At 36.6% G+C, this 18361-nt stretch overlaps 1 protein-coding gene across 1 annotated transcript; it reads right to left on the bottom strand.

Moving 5' to 3' along the window:
* Positions 1 to 14: 14 nt before the first annotated feature.
* LOC135074285 (solute carrier family 22 member 3-like) lies at positions 15 to 16584 on the bottom strand. Its single transcript, XM_063968566.1, has 5 exons — positions 16495 to 16584; positions 1814 to 2261; positions 1141 to 1548; positions 822 to 1065; positions 15 to 730 (listed from the first exon to the last, which is right to left on the bottom strand). Exons 2-5 carry the CDS (start codon positions 2230 to 2232, stop codon positions 323 to 325), a joined length of 1479 nt encoding a protein of 492 aa, XP_063824636.1. The 5' UTR covers positions 2233 to 2261; positions 16495 to 16584; the 3' UTR covers positions 15 to 322.
* Positions 16585 to 18361: the final 1777 nt, after the last annotated feature.

Genomic DNA, 18361 nt, shown 5'->3' with positions numbered 1-18361 from the left:
TGTCTTAATTAAATAATTACTATAACAAACTGGCAACATACATGGATACGCAATACACACCTTTGTGACGACTCACTTTTCAAAGTTGGTTTCTGTATTTTGTTTACATCTTACTTCACCGAGGACATAAAAATAATATAGTTTTTTTTTACCGTTTTTAGAACGAATTTTAACATGTTAGAACTAATATTTAATACAAAACATACATTATACAAAGTCTCTGCAGTTAACAATGCTCAACCACACTAACTTGCAGGATTCGATTTCGAAACGTTGGCTGCAATTCGGCACGTTATAATACATAAATATTACACATGAACCATCATATTGTGTCTTCCATCTTTTTCCCCTTCGTCTCAGGTAAAAGAAATGCCAAAACAGCTCCAAGGAAGGGTAACACAGCAAAAATAGTCGAAGACATCCAATGGGGTTGCATATTCGCGATAAAAGGAGCCACCATCGCCCCAACTTTGGAGCCAAAACAGCAGACACCAACGCCCATATTCCTTAAAGGAGTCGGATACAACTCGTTGACATGAAGGTAGAACACGCAAAAGGCGCAGATGGAGAAGATGGTAGCGATGCCAGAGGTCACAGCACAGCCCCAGTGACCATCAGGTATGAAAATAAGGATGGTCATCATAGCGGCAACCAGGAGGAGATTGCAGATGACAGATATTTTCCTCCCTAAGTACTTGTTTACAGGAATCGCGATAATGTTTCCTATTATCTGAAAAAGAAAAGTGAAATCATTGGTAGTGCATTATTTTGGTTTTAAAGCTCTTGATCAGATAGCATTTATGATCACTCAGATCACTCACCTGAAGAAATCCCATCAGAGGAACCATAACAAATATGTTTAGTCCAAGCAACGTAGAATAATGAGTAATACCAAAATAGCATATTCCTCCCAAAGTCCAAATGACTGCATAAACTATAGTCACTTTAGTGATTTTTCTGTTATTAAACAGATCCAGATATGTCTGTTTTTTGACTTCCACAGTTTCTAATTCTTCTATAACCTTGCTCACAGTCTCGCTAATGTGGGAGGTTTCCAGTCTATTGCTGAAATAGGAAAAAAACGCCTTTAAAATACGTATTTTAGTAACGTGACAATAGAACATCTGAAACATAACTCACAATGTCGCAATTTTGGTCAACAATTGTATCGCTTGCTCTTTCTTCCTTTGTGCAATCAACCATCTTGGAGTTTCTGGTATGAAGAGCATAAGAATTAGTATCATGCCTGAAACTAGTCCGAGTATCAAGAGATATGTCTGCCACTTAGATGTGTAGTGGGCTACTACAGCTAAGAACATTATAGCAAGTCCGTCTGCTATCAACCCAGTAGCGCCTGCGGTCTCCCGGTATTTAGAACCGACTATTTCTATGTTGTAGACCACGTTAATAGCCATAATGCCTCCTGAACCGAAACCAGCGAAGAACCGGAAGGCGTTGTAGAGCGAGTAGTTAGAAACGAACGGTGCGGCGATCATAAAGAGTACGCAAATCGAAGCGGAGAGCACGAACGCTATTCGACGACCGAATCTGAAAAAAACGTGAGTTTCTGTCATTTAAAACTATTTAGTGTAAGGTAAAAATGAGTGAATACAACTTTTCGTTCTTGCGGCCCTCCAAGATCTACTGCTTTTTCATGTCATTGACAAATCCAACCAAAGAAGCTAAATTAGACCCAAAATAATGTTATCTCTCATTGGTAGATCCATATAAGAGAAGCCAAGACTCAATTTAGGATCCTCAATATTATTGAAATTATTGATGAGTAATATAATCTAAGTTTAAACTGATATACCTGTCAGAGCACCACCCAAGTATAGCAACTCCAAGTGCTAATCCAAACATCGTAATGGTCTGTGTAAAGCTGGTGAGCCATGCTCTGTCACAAATTAACCCAAACGTAGAAATCAATGTTTCATCAAACACTAAACTGTTGTATTTGTATACAACGCAGTCGTCGTAGCACGTGGAGTTTTGCACTAGCCTGCGGAAACCATCTTTGAACATCGTACAGACAAATTCTGTTTTAGATGTCAGAAAAACTATGCTCATAATGTTGCAGGAAGATATCATTCGAGCAATCACGCTTATTGAGCACACCAGGCTTTGGTAGTTGCCGAATGCCCCCATCGTTTTTGTGACGTAGTCATCTTCAAATGTTTCTTTTTTGGACTGCGTCACAATGTATCGGCTTATTCCCACTTTTATCTTCATGTTTCCTTCTTTTGTTTTCCCAGTAATATCTGAAATGTACAGAAGAAGAATAATCATGATAAAACTGTGTCTTTTCTGAAATAACTGCCAATGACGTCTCTTTCTGACGTTCTAAGTTTCTTAAATTGTATTTTTAATGCTTTTAAATTTTTTATGCTCTTTATTTTATTACAATTTATAAGTAGCCCAGTTAAATTGCTAACTACCTGACAGCCCTAAGACGTTCTTAAGACAGGCCTCGAAAGCTCGTCTCATCCTCACAAAACTCATTTACGATTAATTACACATCATTTTGTGTTCTTACTCAAAATGTATTCCTGTTTTCATGACTAGCGGTTCACGTACCTGACAACACCTACTGTGGTTGCCAGTACGAATTACGCGAAAGATTGTGATGAGCACGAGACGTTTTTCCTAAAGCCAAACAGTGTATGTTTTGTGTATCCAAAATTATGTAACTAATTAAAAGTACATTAATCCGGTAATCTTTATAATATTAGATGCTTAAACTTGGTTTGGAGACAGTAAGAGGTGTGTTAATTATTGAAAAAAATATTCCCCTATTTTATCAGTGTGTGAATCAAAGTTTATCTAGACGAGAAGACACTACATTTTTTAACAAATCCTTACGAGGATCTTGGTAAAATTAAAGCGACCATGATATGCCGCTCCGTACACACGTGTTAGATCAGTGATTCTTAACCGGTGGTACGCGGACCACTGGTGGTCCCTGGAGGCATTCCAAGTGGTCCACGAAGTGCACTTGCACACCTTGGTCAAAACCAATTTGAACTGATTTTTGCAGTCAAACTGGTTTTGACCGATTGAGGTGGTCCCTGACAAGACAGAAATTTGGTAAAATGGTCCCTCATGACTTAAAGGTTAAGAACCACTGTTTTAGATGAATGAGTCAGAACAGAGCTGTATACGCTTCAAACTCACTCTAAAACAAATTGTATAGAACTCTATCGTCTCTCGATAGGATGAAAAGAGAAGAAAATAGGAAAAATAAGTCGACAAACTTATTCCAGGGGCAACAGAACGTAAAACATTCTTCTAAGGGCCGATTTTTCAAATGTCGGATAACTTTTAACTGAAGAATAAGTTTGGCACATTGACAGTTTCAGTATGAGAAATATTTATGTTATCAAAATGACAAGTTTATTCTTTAGTTAAAAGATATCTGACGATTGAAAAATCAGTCCTAAAAATAGGAATCAAACCTACGATGACTGCATCAATTTAGTTCACAAGTGGGACAAATATTCTCCTTCTGGCAGCCCTAGCACGAGGCGTTCTTATGACAGGCGTCGTCGGGTCGTCGCGTCGCCATTTATAAAACTCAATTACGCGCCTTCGCCCCCTAATAATGATAATTGATGACGGAATTTGCGAGCTTTTTGCGGAGATCCGAGCCGGCTATAACTCTTGGGGCGAGTTTTCATTAAGATACGATAAAGTCGGCTAAGGTTTTTGCAAGACGAATAAAATTTACATCGTGACTAAAGAATCGTGGACGCAGGCCTCTACCAACCGGACAACATGGAACTCATTGGGGGAGGCCTATGTTAAGGCCGGGTAGCAGAGAAAATGGCGAAAATGAGGTTTTCATTTTTCATTTTTGAGGTACTAAACAGTAAAATTAAAGGCTAAGATTTTTATTGGGCATAGTTGAGGATATTTTCTAGGGCTATTAACGGATGGAAACACGATTTGATGAAGTTGACTCGATAGAATAAATTCCCAAAGTTACCTCTATTCGTTTTCTATTTATGGTTTTATTTTTAAAATAAGCGATTTGAGATTCTAAATATTTTACTAAACTAAAGTTCAGAAATAACTTGAGGGCTTTTAACGGATGAAATTTTTATATTGCGTCTTATTTAGTTACTATGTTAAAAAATGTGGAAAAAATCGTCCATGACGGCTTGGACAATCTCAATCAGTCGCGCGGTGGCGCTTACGGAGGACGGACGCGTGTCAGTTTTTTGGCCGTGACAGTTCGCGATTTGTCAATATTTTTGACAATGATGACTTTGATGAGTCACAGTATAATAATATCAGTGTTACTGGAGAAAGTAAAATTTTTGAAAATTAAGAATTATTAATTTTGTCTACCTATTGAAATTTAAATCATTCGCATCCTTTTAAACGAAGACTACTCATGATACATAGTACATTCCTCAAATATGAGACAAAACCAATGAGTTAAAATTACATTTTAATAGTACCTACATACAATCGTCTTACACTCTTTAGAAGAGCACACTGACACAAATAAATAGTAAAAAATACTGTCTAAGGTCTGTAGCTAAAGGTCTAAGCTGTAAGATAGAAGAATCTTCTAGCCAAAAAGATGGCAGATGCAGCAGATGTCAACGGATTTAACCTTTAGCTGCCGACCTGGTCTAAACGCAGCACTTACGCCGATGTGACGTCTGAGAGACGTAAAAATTTAAGTAATGAAATTACAAGTGTATTTGCATGCTACATTTTTCTATTTTATGCGTTAAAAAGATTGTTATTTAAGGTAAGTAAACTACAGGATTTCAAAAATATACACGTTATTTTTCAAGTAAAATCAACATTTATTCGAGAGGTCACGATTATTTGGCACTTAATTTTAAGGACTTACTTTAGTTTTGTATTTCTCATAATTAAATATTAAACAACGAATGAATTTAAAATATGTTATCTTTTGTAAACAATTATCAAAATAAAACATAAATCTTACTTTTTAGTTACAATATAAAAAAAATGACAGACCTTGAATATTTGGTACATTCACTACGTACGTTTGCAGTCACTGCATATTTTTACGCAGCAAGCAAACAAATGTACCTTACATTTGTTTCTTAAATTTGCAGTAACAGTACTCGTTCGCCTTTTTAACCGTACGGGACAGATCGCACACGTCTTTCTAACACCTGGATCTGGATTTGGATATTTTTTTGGTGGTAGAGGCTCGGGCATATCGGCGGGTCCTAAAACTCGCTCGATAGGATTCTATCATTGTAAATGCGTAGTTTCATTTCTGGGAGGACTAATTCACGTACTAGCGAGGATAAAAATCGGCCACGACTGATCTCGCCCTTGTTTTAGCTTACGAAATTTTGTTACATAAACACCGTACTTACGTCTGTGAGACGTCGATCGCTTCAATACGGGGACATATGAACTTACCGCGGATGCGAAGTCGGCTGGGGGCTTGCGACGCGGAGTGAGGAAGGTAGCGGGAGAGACGACGCCGAAGGTGGCGTGATTTTAGAAATATTTCAAAATGAAAATTTATTACGTCTGAGAGACGTATAGGTCGGTAGTTAAAGGTTAAAACTGGAGTTCATGTGACTCCTTGTAGACTTGAGTGTCTAGAGCGTCCCTTCCTCCACCATGCGTAAGAATTTTCACAAAAATACTGTCTTGTAGCTAAAGGTCTAAGCCGTAAGATAGAAGAATCTTATAGCCAAAAACATGGCAGATGCAGCAGATATCAACGGATTTAAAACTGGAGTTCATGTGTATCCTTGTAGTTTTGAGTCTCTAGAGCAGTGGTTCTTAACCTTTAAGTCATGAGGGACCATTTTACCAAATTTCTGTCTTGTCAGGGACCATCTCATAATCGGTCAAAACCAGTTTGACTGCAAAAATCAGTTAAAAGTGGTTTTGACTAAGGTGTGCAAGTGCACATCGTGGACCACTTGGAATGCCTCCAGGGGCCACCAGTGGTCCGCGGACCACCGGTTAAGAACCACTGCTCTAGAGCGTCCCTTCCTCCACCATGCGTAAGAATGTTTCAAAAATACTGTCTAAGGTCTGTAGCTAAAGGTCTAATCTGCAAGATAGAAGAATCTTCTAGCCAATAACTTTAAAACTATAATTTGAACGAATTTTGCTATAAGTGGACAAATTTTTGCTCACGATGGACTAATTATCTGCTATACTCTCGACTCTCTAAAGCACAACATTTATAAAAATTTTGCTGCGGTAATGCACTCCAGGTAACCATGTGTGATGCTCATTGCTCATAGTGATTTTCGATACAGAGCCCCGTACATACGTTATACATAAATTATGGAAAGAAAACACCCAGACCAATACAAACAAATATGTATGCAATTTTAGTATGATATTTTTATTTATTAATAAACAAAAAGACTGAACAAAATTGATGCGTGTACTGATTAATGTAATTAACCACATGCAAAGCTTTGTGAATTGCAACAACTATAATTTATTATCCAAGCTTAGAGCTTCGCTAATCGCTACTACGAGTAACTGATCATAAAATGTTTTTCCAATCGCTCAAGCTCCCGAGGATCTACCGATAGGTCGGGTGACGTAATCTTGAAATTCTTTTAGCCGGCGCGGAACTTCCGGAAGGTCGGGTGACGCCACGCCTCTTTGAACCGTGTTTACTTTGGCAGTTATATTCTATATTTATTCGATTCTAAAATAAAGGTATTCCCAAAAATTTTGAAAGTTGTTTTAATTTGTTTCACTTGGATATGATTTGTATTAGAAAGTGCTGTGAGTGTGACGCTTGAACGGAAGGAAGTCAACCTAACCTAACCAACTGCGTATTTCTAAACTCCGTATTTCTATACTGTGTAGCCGCGAGAGCTCTTTGGCGCGCTGTCTTCGGCGAAGTATTGCGCGCGCAGATTTTGACAGCGCGAAATACCTACTTTAGCAGAAATACCAAGCCTTAAGCAGTGGACGTCCTATGGCTGAAATGATGATGATGAGTTATGAGTTACATAATGAATGTCATATGTTTCAATCAAAGTGAAGTGTGTTTTATGGCAGTTTATTTTATTTTATTTTTCTTTATTCAGAAAACCACAGCTCTTTATAATAATAATTCGTGTGCAATAAACAGATAATCATTACTTGTGAAGCGATTTAGTTAACTCCCTTGAGATAAATTTACCTACATCCAAAATCGAAAAGGATGGTCATAAATTCTTGATAGATTAGAGGCCCTGCCCGCAACTGGTTATTTATTCTACATAGTTACATTAGTTTTATTGTACACGCAGCCTCAACAAATCGTACAAGCAGTAACTTGACAAAATTCAGTTCTCTATCAGTCGACAATCAAAATATCGCACGATAAATTGTCGTGTTGTCTCTTATACCCAACAACAATGGAAACGCACCGTGCAGCCTCACAATATTTCTTCATAACGCGGCCCTGTTTAATTTGTAAATCGGTTGACGACTGATTAAAAACTCTTTTGAAAAATTCACGAGAAACCAACGAGGGGAGAGACGTCTCACGCACGCTGCCTAGTGGTGTTTTTCTTTTCTTTATTATCTGTCAAAAAAATTAAATAAGGAAGGAAGGTCTGAGTTTCCCCCGTTTACTTTTAAATGGAGTGTTGAAAATTAATTCCGTTTCCGTATATTCGATTTAGGGGTTAATTGAAGAACGCAATTTATTTATTTTTATCTACAGCGCTTATAGGTAGAAACGACAACAAATAGTCAGACCCTACATATTTGTTGCTCTAATTACAACAACAAAAAAACTGTCGTCGTACATAAAAAAATCACTGTTTGCTTCAACACCCTATATAACACCTCTTACAATGAAGCTCTAAATCCGCACTAAAACTAATCCAAAGCAACACCTTTGATAACAATATTTACGTAGTTACAATTACATAAAACGGATAATCCTACAAATTAGCTATATCAGAATCTCTATCTCTGCTTTATTGTAATCTCTAAACAAATAATTTTCTAAACAGAACTTTAACAGTCGGTATATCCACAATTTCTTAGAATAACCTAATAATTCGACACGTAAAGTACAGTTCGCTGCAATAAACGTCCGAATGAAATATGCTTCGCTTCCTCGACTTGCGGCGTAAATCATTCAATCTTCTTTACGAGCCATTCATTCACTCGTTCACTCGTTCGCTCTGAGGCCGTCTGAGGTAATTTTTGTTATTTATGTCGTGTCCTCACGCCCTCAAAAGGTTACTTACCGCTTTTCAAGCTTAGAGTGAGAGAGAACGAAGGTAGAAAGTCTGGCTTTAGGCCGTTATGGTGGTGGAAAATGACCAGTTGCTTGCATTGCTTTATTTAGGTCATGGATTACTTCCTAACATCAGACTAACTGTTGTAACTTCTATTTTACTTTTTTTAAACTATTTTGTGTAACTAAATATGACTTGCGCAATACACGTATAGCATTAAACTCAACCTGCATACAGGATAATTTCTATCCTTTACAGTCAGTATACAAAAAAGTAAACAATGTACTCATTAAACTGCCCTGATGTCCATATTATTTTAAAGACATTGCAGGCGACTCTATCAAAAATGCTTTACGATAGAATCAATATCTGCTTAGTTTCTGAAGTTCTTGCGAACCTGTATCTAATATATTCTATTTACATAGCCCTTTATTCAATAGTTTAGTATCACGTCCATGTTAACTGTCGTTTAACAGCGTAAACAAGACAGTTCTGTCGCGCTGCATTGACACGCCATAACTCTGCGCTATCGGCCACTGGTTCTTTGAAATCTTCCTACAATAACATGAATAAATCTCAGGAACTCAGATGCGTGAATGTGGGGTTGGTAGATGCGGTAATTATACGGTTTGAGCACACTTCAGACGCGTAGCGTGACGTAACACGTAAAAGTGAAATTCATCAACCAACCAAGCTACAAGAGTTCAGACGCGTAGTTTTCATAGTAATTAGAAGTTAAATGTGAAAGCTACAAATATCTATTTACTAAACTTTTTTTACTTGTTTCAGGTGATCTAGAGGTCGAGAGAACAGGTGAGTAGATATTAAGTTTTTAATTATTATTATTATTTATTTAAGCTAAGTAATAAGCAGCACGGCAAAATTTTGATTGGGTAATTGGATTGGACTTTGACTTTGCTTCAAGTGAAAGGTCGCGGATTCTATTCCCATCTTTGGCAATTTCGTTTTTTTTTTCAAGTTATTTAAAATTTTAGATCGATAGACGACTCTTAGCGCCAGGAAATTTTAATAATAAATTAATAACATGTCGTTACTACTCACTGAAATCGACATCTTCGGTGAGTAGACCATCTTTTTGGAAATTAAGTATTGTTACTATCCGTCTTTCGTCAAAATTCGAACCCAGATTACTCAAACCACCAAATGATATCAATAAGCCGCATCCACCATTCGTTCCTCCATGATGTCATCGTTATCAGCTGAGTGCAACAATAACCGTTAATTTGAACAGCTGAAGCGATCGCGTCATATTTACAGCGTCGTAACCGTTAGAGGTGTTGGATGCGCGCGCGCTGATAAGCCGGACGATTGTCGCTGACGGTTGATGACAACTTAATTATAGTACATAGAGCACTATACTTACTTACCCGAAGAGTAGGACTATAACTTGGGTTAAGCAGTTGAGGTTGAGAGGTTGATAAGTTGAACAATTTTTGTGTGGTTATTTACCCTATAATATTTTTAGAGACAAATAGGTACTTAGTTTTTAACGGAAGATATATTGTGAGGAGAGTACCAAGTAACTTAGTTCTTCTGTTATTTTTAAAGGTAGGGAAGGTACTTTGAAATTCACGTGAGCTTTTTTAACTCAAGCTTTGATAATAACATAAGATGTTGAACAAAATGAAGGGTTTCTTGGACTCTACAGGCAACTAAGTATATTAAAGTTTAGTTATCCATGCATTTTTAGATAAAACTCAATTAGGTATTATGTAAGACTATGTTACAGAAGAACAGACGACTGTGAAAAAAATATCGTTACATAAAATAAAATAGAGATAACAAAATTATAAAACTTTAGAATATCAGCGAATAAATGAAACCAAACAAAGCGTTTTATTACAGCGAACAGTTTCATAATTCAAAATTTAATAATCAACTTTCTCCCTTAAAAGTACAAATTAGTCATGCCAAATCAAAATACTTTTATTAAGAGGACGGCTGTCACCTAATTAATAACGAATATTAAGGCAGACATCAAAGCGTAATTAAAAAACAAAACGTTGTAAGAAAAAATAATTTTTTGACACAGAAAAACGAGCTTTCGACGGCGCTCAGCGAAATTAATTCTTAAGGGCGGCGATTTGTCTTCAGGCTCACGGTTAAGAGTCTTACGTAGGCTATGATTTGTGTACAGACTGGCAAGTTGAATTAAAATATTCATTAATGAGGGTAAAAGGTAAACAAAATTACATTCACCGAGAGCTTTACTGCTAACTATAAAACAAATTTTATTTTCAATTTTAAATAAACTTATTAAAAGTTATGTTATAAATAACTTTAAATAATTAAAAAAAAACGAATGGCCTAAGGGTGGGAACCCACGATTTCCAATTTTTTTCGTCAAAAATTGTCAGTTACAAAAAAAATCAAGACAAGAAAACAAGAGTTTCAAAAGTCATAGTCTAAAGAAAGAGTTTTTTATAACTTTTACAACTCTCTTATTTGTAATTTGTTTACTTTTGTAAAAAAAAAAGCTGGTTGTGTCCTTTGTTTGTTAATAATAAACAACATCATGTATGTAGTGTTGTTGTCGTTGTAAATAAATAAAATAAAATAAAAATCATACGTGCGCCCCTTAACACGGCTATTTGTCTCGCCAGTGTAAGATTAAGAGCGCCACGAAAAAAGCGCGAGGGCGGATTCTTTTTAATAGGTTAACTTTTCATCTGCTAACAAATTAACAAGGGTGCGCCTCTTAATGCAAATAAACAGTGATTAATTGGATACATAATTCGGAGCTTTTTTATCTTGTCTGCCTTAACGTCTTCGTGTGAGGGATTCAGTTTGATGTAAGCATTTGGTTTTTGGATAACGTCCTTATTAATACCAACTTTAGTACCAAATATTATGTCGGATTATTTTTCGAAGTCTTTAAAAATACGAGTATATAGGCAAGGCAAATACTCTGTCGGTGTTATGTGAACATTTCAGGCCTACTAGGTACCTAAACCGTTTAGGTATAGACTTATTCTGGGTCAAAAAAAGAGACAGCGTGGGGGGTGTAGACTTCTTCTTATCGTATCGACTACAAACCTACACAGTGTCAGCCCCCAAAACTCCGCTACAAGACTGTGTATGGGGTGTAGACTGAATCCTCCAATTGCCTCTAGTAAATTGTAGAGTCGTGATCCTGCAGTGGATTTAATTACCTGATAATCATGATGACTATGATTAGTGATGTGGTCGACAAATGTCTATGGGCGATGTTGACAGTGTTAATAATACGTGTAATACGTGCTTGTTTGTTATGTACAGACATCAATCATAAACAATATAGCTTTCGATGGTTATAATAGGTATCTTCTTTCTGATATTGCAACAAATAACAGAACAGAAATAATGTGTAGTCTTTTGTGTTGTTGACTGTACTTGATCTGAAAAATACCCGAACCATTTTCTAAAAATATTGTATTCCAGCGATAACATCTAACTGAAAGTGAGCTTATTGTTATAACGGACGCCATAAATCAAAACATAAACACGAAATGAAGTTCACGCCGATAACCATAGTTAATAGCGTTGATAACTATAGATTTACGAGTGAAAGTGCGATAGTGTTGCCAGCCCGATTGAGTAATAACAGAGTAAATACAAATGAGTAGGTCATCTTCATAGAAACTCCCGAGCGCGGTTTGTATGTGAGCGCGCCAATACGTATGCGGCGCGCACGCACACACTGACAAAATTTACGGTGAGTTGCCCCGATTTTGTCAGTGTGTGCGTGCGTCGTGCCGCATACGCATTGGCGCGCGCTCACATACAAACCGCGCTCGGTGCGTTTCTATGAAGATGACCTACTCATTTGTATTTACTCTGGTAATAACAGATAAAAAGAAAGGCACGGTCGTAAACATAAATCACTATTATTTGTCGCTGTTATTATGTAATATTGAACCATGATTATTAACTCTTGACTTTTAGGTACTATTATTTGTGTGTCTGTATAGTTTTAGTGCCAGATAATTAACTTTCTTGATGTCACGCTAGATAGAGATGCTAGACGAATGAATACGAATAACAGTTTTTTTCAGTCCAAAGACTCTTGCGATAAAAGATGACTAGGAAAAATCCAACTGAAATCCTTCATTTCTATGTTTAGGGCAGTCAATTTTTTTTTTTTTATATTTTATCCTGTCTGTAAAGTGTCATTAAACATTTTCTGTAAGCAAATAAAAACAAATTATCCGATATTTTTAAGAATCATGAAATCGTTTAACCATTTAAATTAATAAATTGGTTTATTTTTGCATAGGTACTTACTAAATGTTATGTCAGAAATTAGCGGTAACATAATTTACGTAACATTCCAAGTCATTACTTTTCTTTTTGTGCTAAAATTTTTTATGAACATTCTTTAATTAATAACATTTTTATTCTTTTGAAATTCCAGAATAATTACTTCTTTAGGTAAATATTAAAATGACATAAAATATCTAATGGCATCGACAGGCATTCCTGAAATAGCATGGGACGAAAAATGGCCCATCAAGGAATCAAAATTGCAATCAGATCACTGAGCAACTTCAACTGGCTTGCTGATATAATTATGCTTGGATAAAATCTAGAGCCATAGAATCGATTATAGCAATTGCAATCGAGACGATTGTCAGGGGTAAAATCGATTCTTATAATCGGCAACGAGAACGGCGTAAGAAGAAGAGACAATTCCACCGTCGTAATCCCAACTAATATTATAAATGCGAAAGTAACTCTGTCTGTCTGTCTGTCTGTCTGTCTGTCTGTCTGTCTGTCTGTTACGCTTTCCCGCTTAAACCTCGCAACCGATTTTGATGAAATTTGGCATAGAGATAGTTTGAGTCCCGGGAAAGAACATAGGATAGTTTTTATCCCGGTTTTTGAAACAGGGACGCGCGCGATAAAGTTTTTCTGTGACAGACAAAATTCCACGCGGGCGAAGCCGCGGGCGGAAAGCTAGTTCTTAATAATATGCATTCGACAAGTGGTTTTATCCAATGCCATTAGCCATAAAGCATTTTTGGTCCGCGGCTCGCAGTTAGTCACGTTAAATGGCGCGCCGCGGCGATACCCGCAAGTTATGACCCAGTGTGCTTATCGGCCGATTTATTTTACTTGTTTTGGGGTTCTTTGGGGGTGAGGAAGAGCCTTAATTAGACGTCTTGAAATAAAATGTAGAGATTTTTATAAGTTTCTCATAATTATCATGAGATAGATACCAGGATGCGGGAAGCATAGAACCGGTCGTGAAGGAAATCCTTGGGGGAGGTCTTTGTCCAGCAGTGGACGTCATTTGGCTGCAACGAACGATCAAATGAACGAATTATCGTGAGAGATGTCAATTTTCACTAGATAAGTATAGATTCTCTCGTGTGAGCTCCAATATCTGACGTAGCTTGATCGAACGTTGCAATTTGACAAGGGTTCCTTTTACTACAATTTATTAATGAAGTGTTTCAACATTGAATATGCTAACAAACATCCTCATGCCATGTTTGAAGCAAATAAAGATTCTTATTCACTCTCACTCAAAGATTTTACTATGAGAAAACTTATGTGAAGTTCGAGTAGAAAGTTATAAAGACTAGGTATGCAATGGTAGCTTTACCTATGGGTAATACAGCTGGAAGATCATTATCTATCCACAACATTTACAATTTTGATTATTTATCTTGTAACCATTGATTTAAAATTCCACCAGGCCCAACACAGAAGTACTTAAGTGAAGGAGTAAAAACGAGGATGAGAATAGTCGCATTACCGCCAACCGCGACCGCATGCAATTTTGGCCGTGTCGGTGTCTGCCTCATTAATTTGTATGCATCTAATGAGTAGTTGAAGCGCAAATTAACTGATTTTAGAGAAATTAGAGGATGTGGTTGTGGTCTGAGGTCGCCTGCCAACCAACCCGTCCTTTTATGGTCTTGTCGATTCAAATGCTTTACATACTCGCGTGAAATTCATTTTTTTATCAACAACGGGGAAGCGCATCTCAGATCTAAAGTGATGATCAGGTCAATGGTGGAAGTGAGCTTCAACCGGAACCTTCAACTAAAGAGGAACTGGCTATCTCACCTCCACCTGCCGAAACACAACAATGATTTTTACATTGTTGCTATCGCGACAGGTGAGATGGTGGTAACTAAGCAGGTAGACTTAGAACGAGCCGAGCAGAAAACGTTGCCTCCGCTAAGAATCAAACTCAGGACCTTCCGGTCTGAGTCAGGTGATCTTACCACTAGACCCCAGAGGCGGTCAAAAATTCAACAAGTCGAGCAAAGAGTGTTTCCCCACTTGGAATCGAACCCAGGACCTTCCGGTCCGAGTCAGGTGATCTTACCACTAAACCCTAGTGATGGTCAAAAATTAAAAAATCGCAAAGTAACAACAAATAAAACAAAAATAAAATTCGCGTCTCTCCACGCCGCTTAAAATATACACAAGCCCCGGAATAAGCCGCCATGTTTCACTCGGGCCTTAACTTTTGTGAAAGCTGTCTCCTAGAACAGTATTTCATGTTAAATGGCCTAGCTTTTTGTCGTTAAATTTGTAACTTATTGCTGGTGGTTAGGGCTGGCGACGATGGAAAATAAAAAATATTTTAAATTTATTTTATGACCCTCTTGTCTCCTACTTTCTTATACTAAGGCTGGGTTATACCATCTGACTTTAACTTTAACAAACGTCAAAAGTCTGTCAAACTCCATACAAAAAACACCGGTTATGGTTATTGTCACATCACGGTTAAGGTGGCAGTGCACGTGCAACTCATCCCAAGTGAGTAAAAGCTCATCCAAACTTGAAATATGCCAAAATGGGCATACTAATGTAATTTTCTGTTTCATTGATAACTCATGTTATTTTTGTAATTTAATGGTACAAAAAGTAATAACGTAAACTACTCATAACACCCTTTACATACACATACATACCCTATTGTCATGGTCCTGTGTTTTTCTCAAGACTTAAAAGTCAATTATTACGATACACTTAATACAATTCACCGAGCTAACAAATCATTGGATCGTCCCAAATAATCCTGACTGCATTAGTAACTAAATAATAAATAATCTTGATTTGGTCACTAATGCAGCAGTAACTGAACATGTGGCAGCCCTGCGGATGTGATGTCACCATGAATCTACGCGGATGCGGAAGTGTGTAGCGATTTGTTTTCGCTTTCGTTATTTAATGGCTATTCGTTACGGTTTTGGCGACAACAGGTTTATATCACACATAACCGACCAGAAAATGTGTCTATACCAAAACAAACGAGCATTCAAATCATTGTTATAAATATCTACCAATATTAGCATATCCTTCTTCCTTTCTCCATTTTTAATAGCTTGGACAGAGTCTCCATTCTTTCGGATTAGATACCCCACTGATACAAATGTCGAGAATCTTCTTTATGTTCATCATGAGGGGAAAAAAGAGAGTGGAAATCTCTCCTAAAATATTTTCCTATACTCTTATAACTTGAGTAGGTAAGTGTGCTCTATCATACGCCTACAATCAGATGAAGTCGATTTATTGAGTGTTTCATAACTTGACGACTTATTAGCAGTGTGATATTGTAAACGACACTCATTAAGGAAAAGGGTACCTTCAGTAGTTCGTAGCTATTTTAGGAACTGTCCTACTGATATTTTATAGCGTGGTGCTCCTATAGCAAATGGGTTGGTTTCACCGTCCGACCTTTGCTTTGAGCCAGGCCAAGGACGTTTCACTCATACAACTTAATTTTAAATAATTAGAAAAGATAAGTACATCGTTGCGTTATTTTTAAATAATGAAAGTACGAGTAAGTGTGCCGATGCCGTTTTAATTCTGTCATTTAGCATTTAATTTAAATTAAAAAGCGAGCGCTACATCTTCCGTTTTTACGGCTAGTCTCTCCTTAGTCGACGGTCCATTTAAGAAACGCGTTCTAATTAAATAATTATAAAAATGTAACGTTTATTATCTTATACGTAGAGACGAAGAATTAAAAGTCTTTCGAACAGAAATCTTGATAAACTAATTTAAGTTCTAATGAACTTGTTCAGATGTAATAATGAATTTTTAAAATAAGTTACTTTTGCATATGCTCCAAACAATGTTTTTTACAACACACGCTCTTTTTTTTTTTTTAAATCGCTTTTAAAAGCCTACTTGCAAAAATAAATGATTTTTATGAGACTTTTATTTACACTAAACACAAAATCTAGATCAAAATCAGCTTATGTTTAGATACTATGATTCACAGACACACAAGTGAAATAAAAAATGTACTTACTTAAGTATCAATGTATCACATCTCACAAATGCACCACCATCTGTAATGTTGCTCGCAGTAACTTTGGTCACACTGAAGAAACCATTGCTGAACCAATTGTTTACACAGACGTCAGAAATACACAGGCTTTGTTGTGTTAATACAAACGGGAATTAGTTTGAATGTCAAATAAAATATACAATAGTCGACCGTGAATTTTTTGACAAGAGCATAAATACTTCTATATTTTGACAAATTCTTTCAGTAATTTTGTAATAGGTAGTTGACACTACCCAAATAATTCCAAGATAATATAATTTCTCAACAGGAACACAAAATTTTAGCCCTGAAATTCCAATTGTTTATTAATTAACTTAAAGTAAGATTTTTCGTAGTTTTACATCAATATTTATTAGGGTTAATAAATAATAAATAAATAACATCATGGGAAACACTTAGGTAATGTAATTACCTACTCATAATTTAAACGAAATCGTCTTCGTAATTTTCTTTACACGCAACGTATTTTCAACCGACTTCAAAAAAGGAGGAGGTTCTCAATTCGACCCATATGTTTTTTTTTTTTTTTTCTATGTTTGTTACGCGATAACTCCGCCAATTATGAACCGATTTGAACAAATCTTTTTTCGGCGTATAGGTAATACCTCAAGGGTGGTCCCATTTAAATTTAATAATAAAAAAAACAACCCCCAAGGGTGGAAAATTGGGGATGAACTTTTTTATACGCAATATCTCCGCCGATTATAAACCAATTTGAACGATTATTTTTTTTGTTGAATAGGTATTATCAAAAGGGTGGTTTCATGCGAATTTGAAGAAAATATTTCACCCCCAAGGGAGGAAAATTGGGGATGAACTTTTTTATACGCAATATCTCCGCCGATTATGAACCAATTTTTTTTGGTCTCAGTGTACTGCCTACCTTCAGTGGTAACATCAAGGTAATAATTAGTTAACTAAAAAGCAAGAAATAAGTAAAATTTTATAAAAAAAAAACCGACTCCAAAAAACCTACACTAAAACGTAGAAAAATAATTACTAATTACCTACTTATTTATTAGGACGAATTATTAATATTTATGTAGGTATACCATGATTGATACTTTTGGAGTCGGTGCAGGCAAACTTTACATGTTTCATAATCTTGGCACCGACTCCAGAAGTATCAATCATGGTATACCTACATAAATATTAATAATTCGTCCTAATAAATAAGTAGGTAATTAGTAATTATTTTTCTACGTTTTAGTGTAGGTTTTTTGGAGTCGGTTTTATCTTCGTACCTAAGTGTTTCACTTGAGAATCAAACCCTGAACCTTTATTTAAAAGAACATGTAAAGCCTAGTCCGTTAGCACGTAGAATTTTGTCCAATGACCCCAAGCTACCCATCCTTATCGCTCGCGCGTAATTTGTATTGCTGTCGCGACTGTGCGACGGGCGCCCGCAGTGAGGGTGCGAGCACGATAGCAACATAATTACGCGCGAGCGATAAGGATGGGTAGCTTGGGGTCATTGGACAAAATTCTACATGCTCACGGACCAGGCTTTAGATAAATAACAATTTTTTTGACAGCACTTTAATTAAATCACGTATTTTTGAAAGCAAACCACTGGGACAGTTGACAAGCCAAATCGCTGAGTCGACAGAGAGAATAATTTCGACAAAAACAAACCTGTTATGCGAACACTTAATTAAAACGCAAATTTGATACGCTGCCCTTTGTAGCTAGGGACGGCCCGTGAATTATCGATATTATCCGCCATTGTAGCAATTTGCTCTTAATTAGCGAATAATTAACGAGGCGGACAATTGAAATGGACATGTAATATTAATTTGGATGGACGGTTGATTGATTCTGTATAATT

The sequence above is a fragment of the Ostrinia nubilalis genome, chromosome 8 (genome assembly GCF_963855985.1).
Source record: "Ostrinia nubilalis chromosome 8, ilOstNubi1.1, whole genome shotgun sequence".
NCBI classification, from domain to species: Eukaryota; Metazoa; Arthropoda; class Insecta; order Lepidoptera; family Crambidae; genus Ostrinia; species Ostrinia nubilalis.
Note: the sequence above shows the minus strand (reverse complement) of the source record. Positions and strands in the feature narration are given on the sequence as shown.

Excerpts from the sequence above, each read along its gene's own strand:
- LOC135074285 (XM_063968566.1), bottom strand. The coding sequence starts at position 2,232 with ATGAAGATAAAAGTGGGAATAAGCCGATACATTGTGACGCAGTCCAAA. Across the intron at positions 1,549-1,813 it reads CTTGGGTGGTGCTCTGACAG|ATTCGGTCGTCGAATAGCGT; the intron begins GTATATCAGTTT and ends CGTTTTTTTCAG. Across the intron at positions 731-821 it reads CTCTGATGGGATTTCTTCAG|ATAATAGGAAACATTATCGC; the intron begins GTGAGTGATCTG and ends TTTCTTTTTCAG.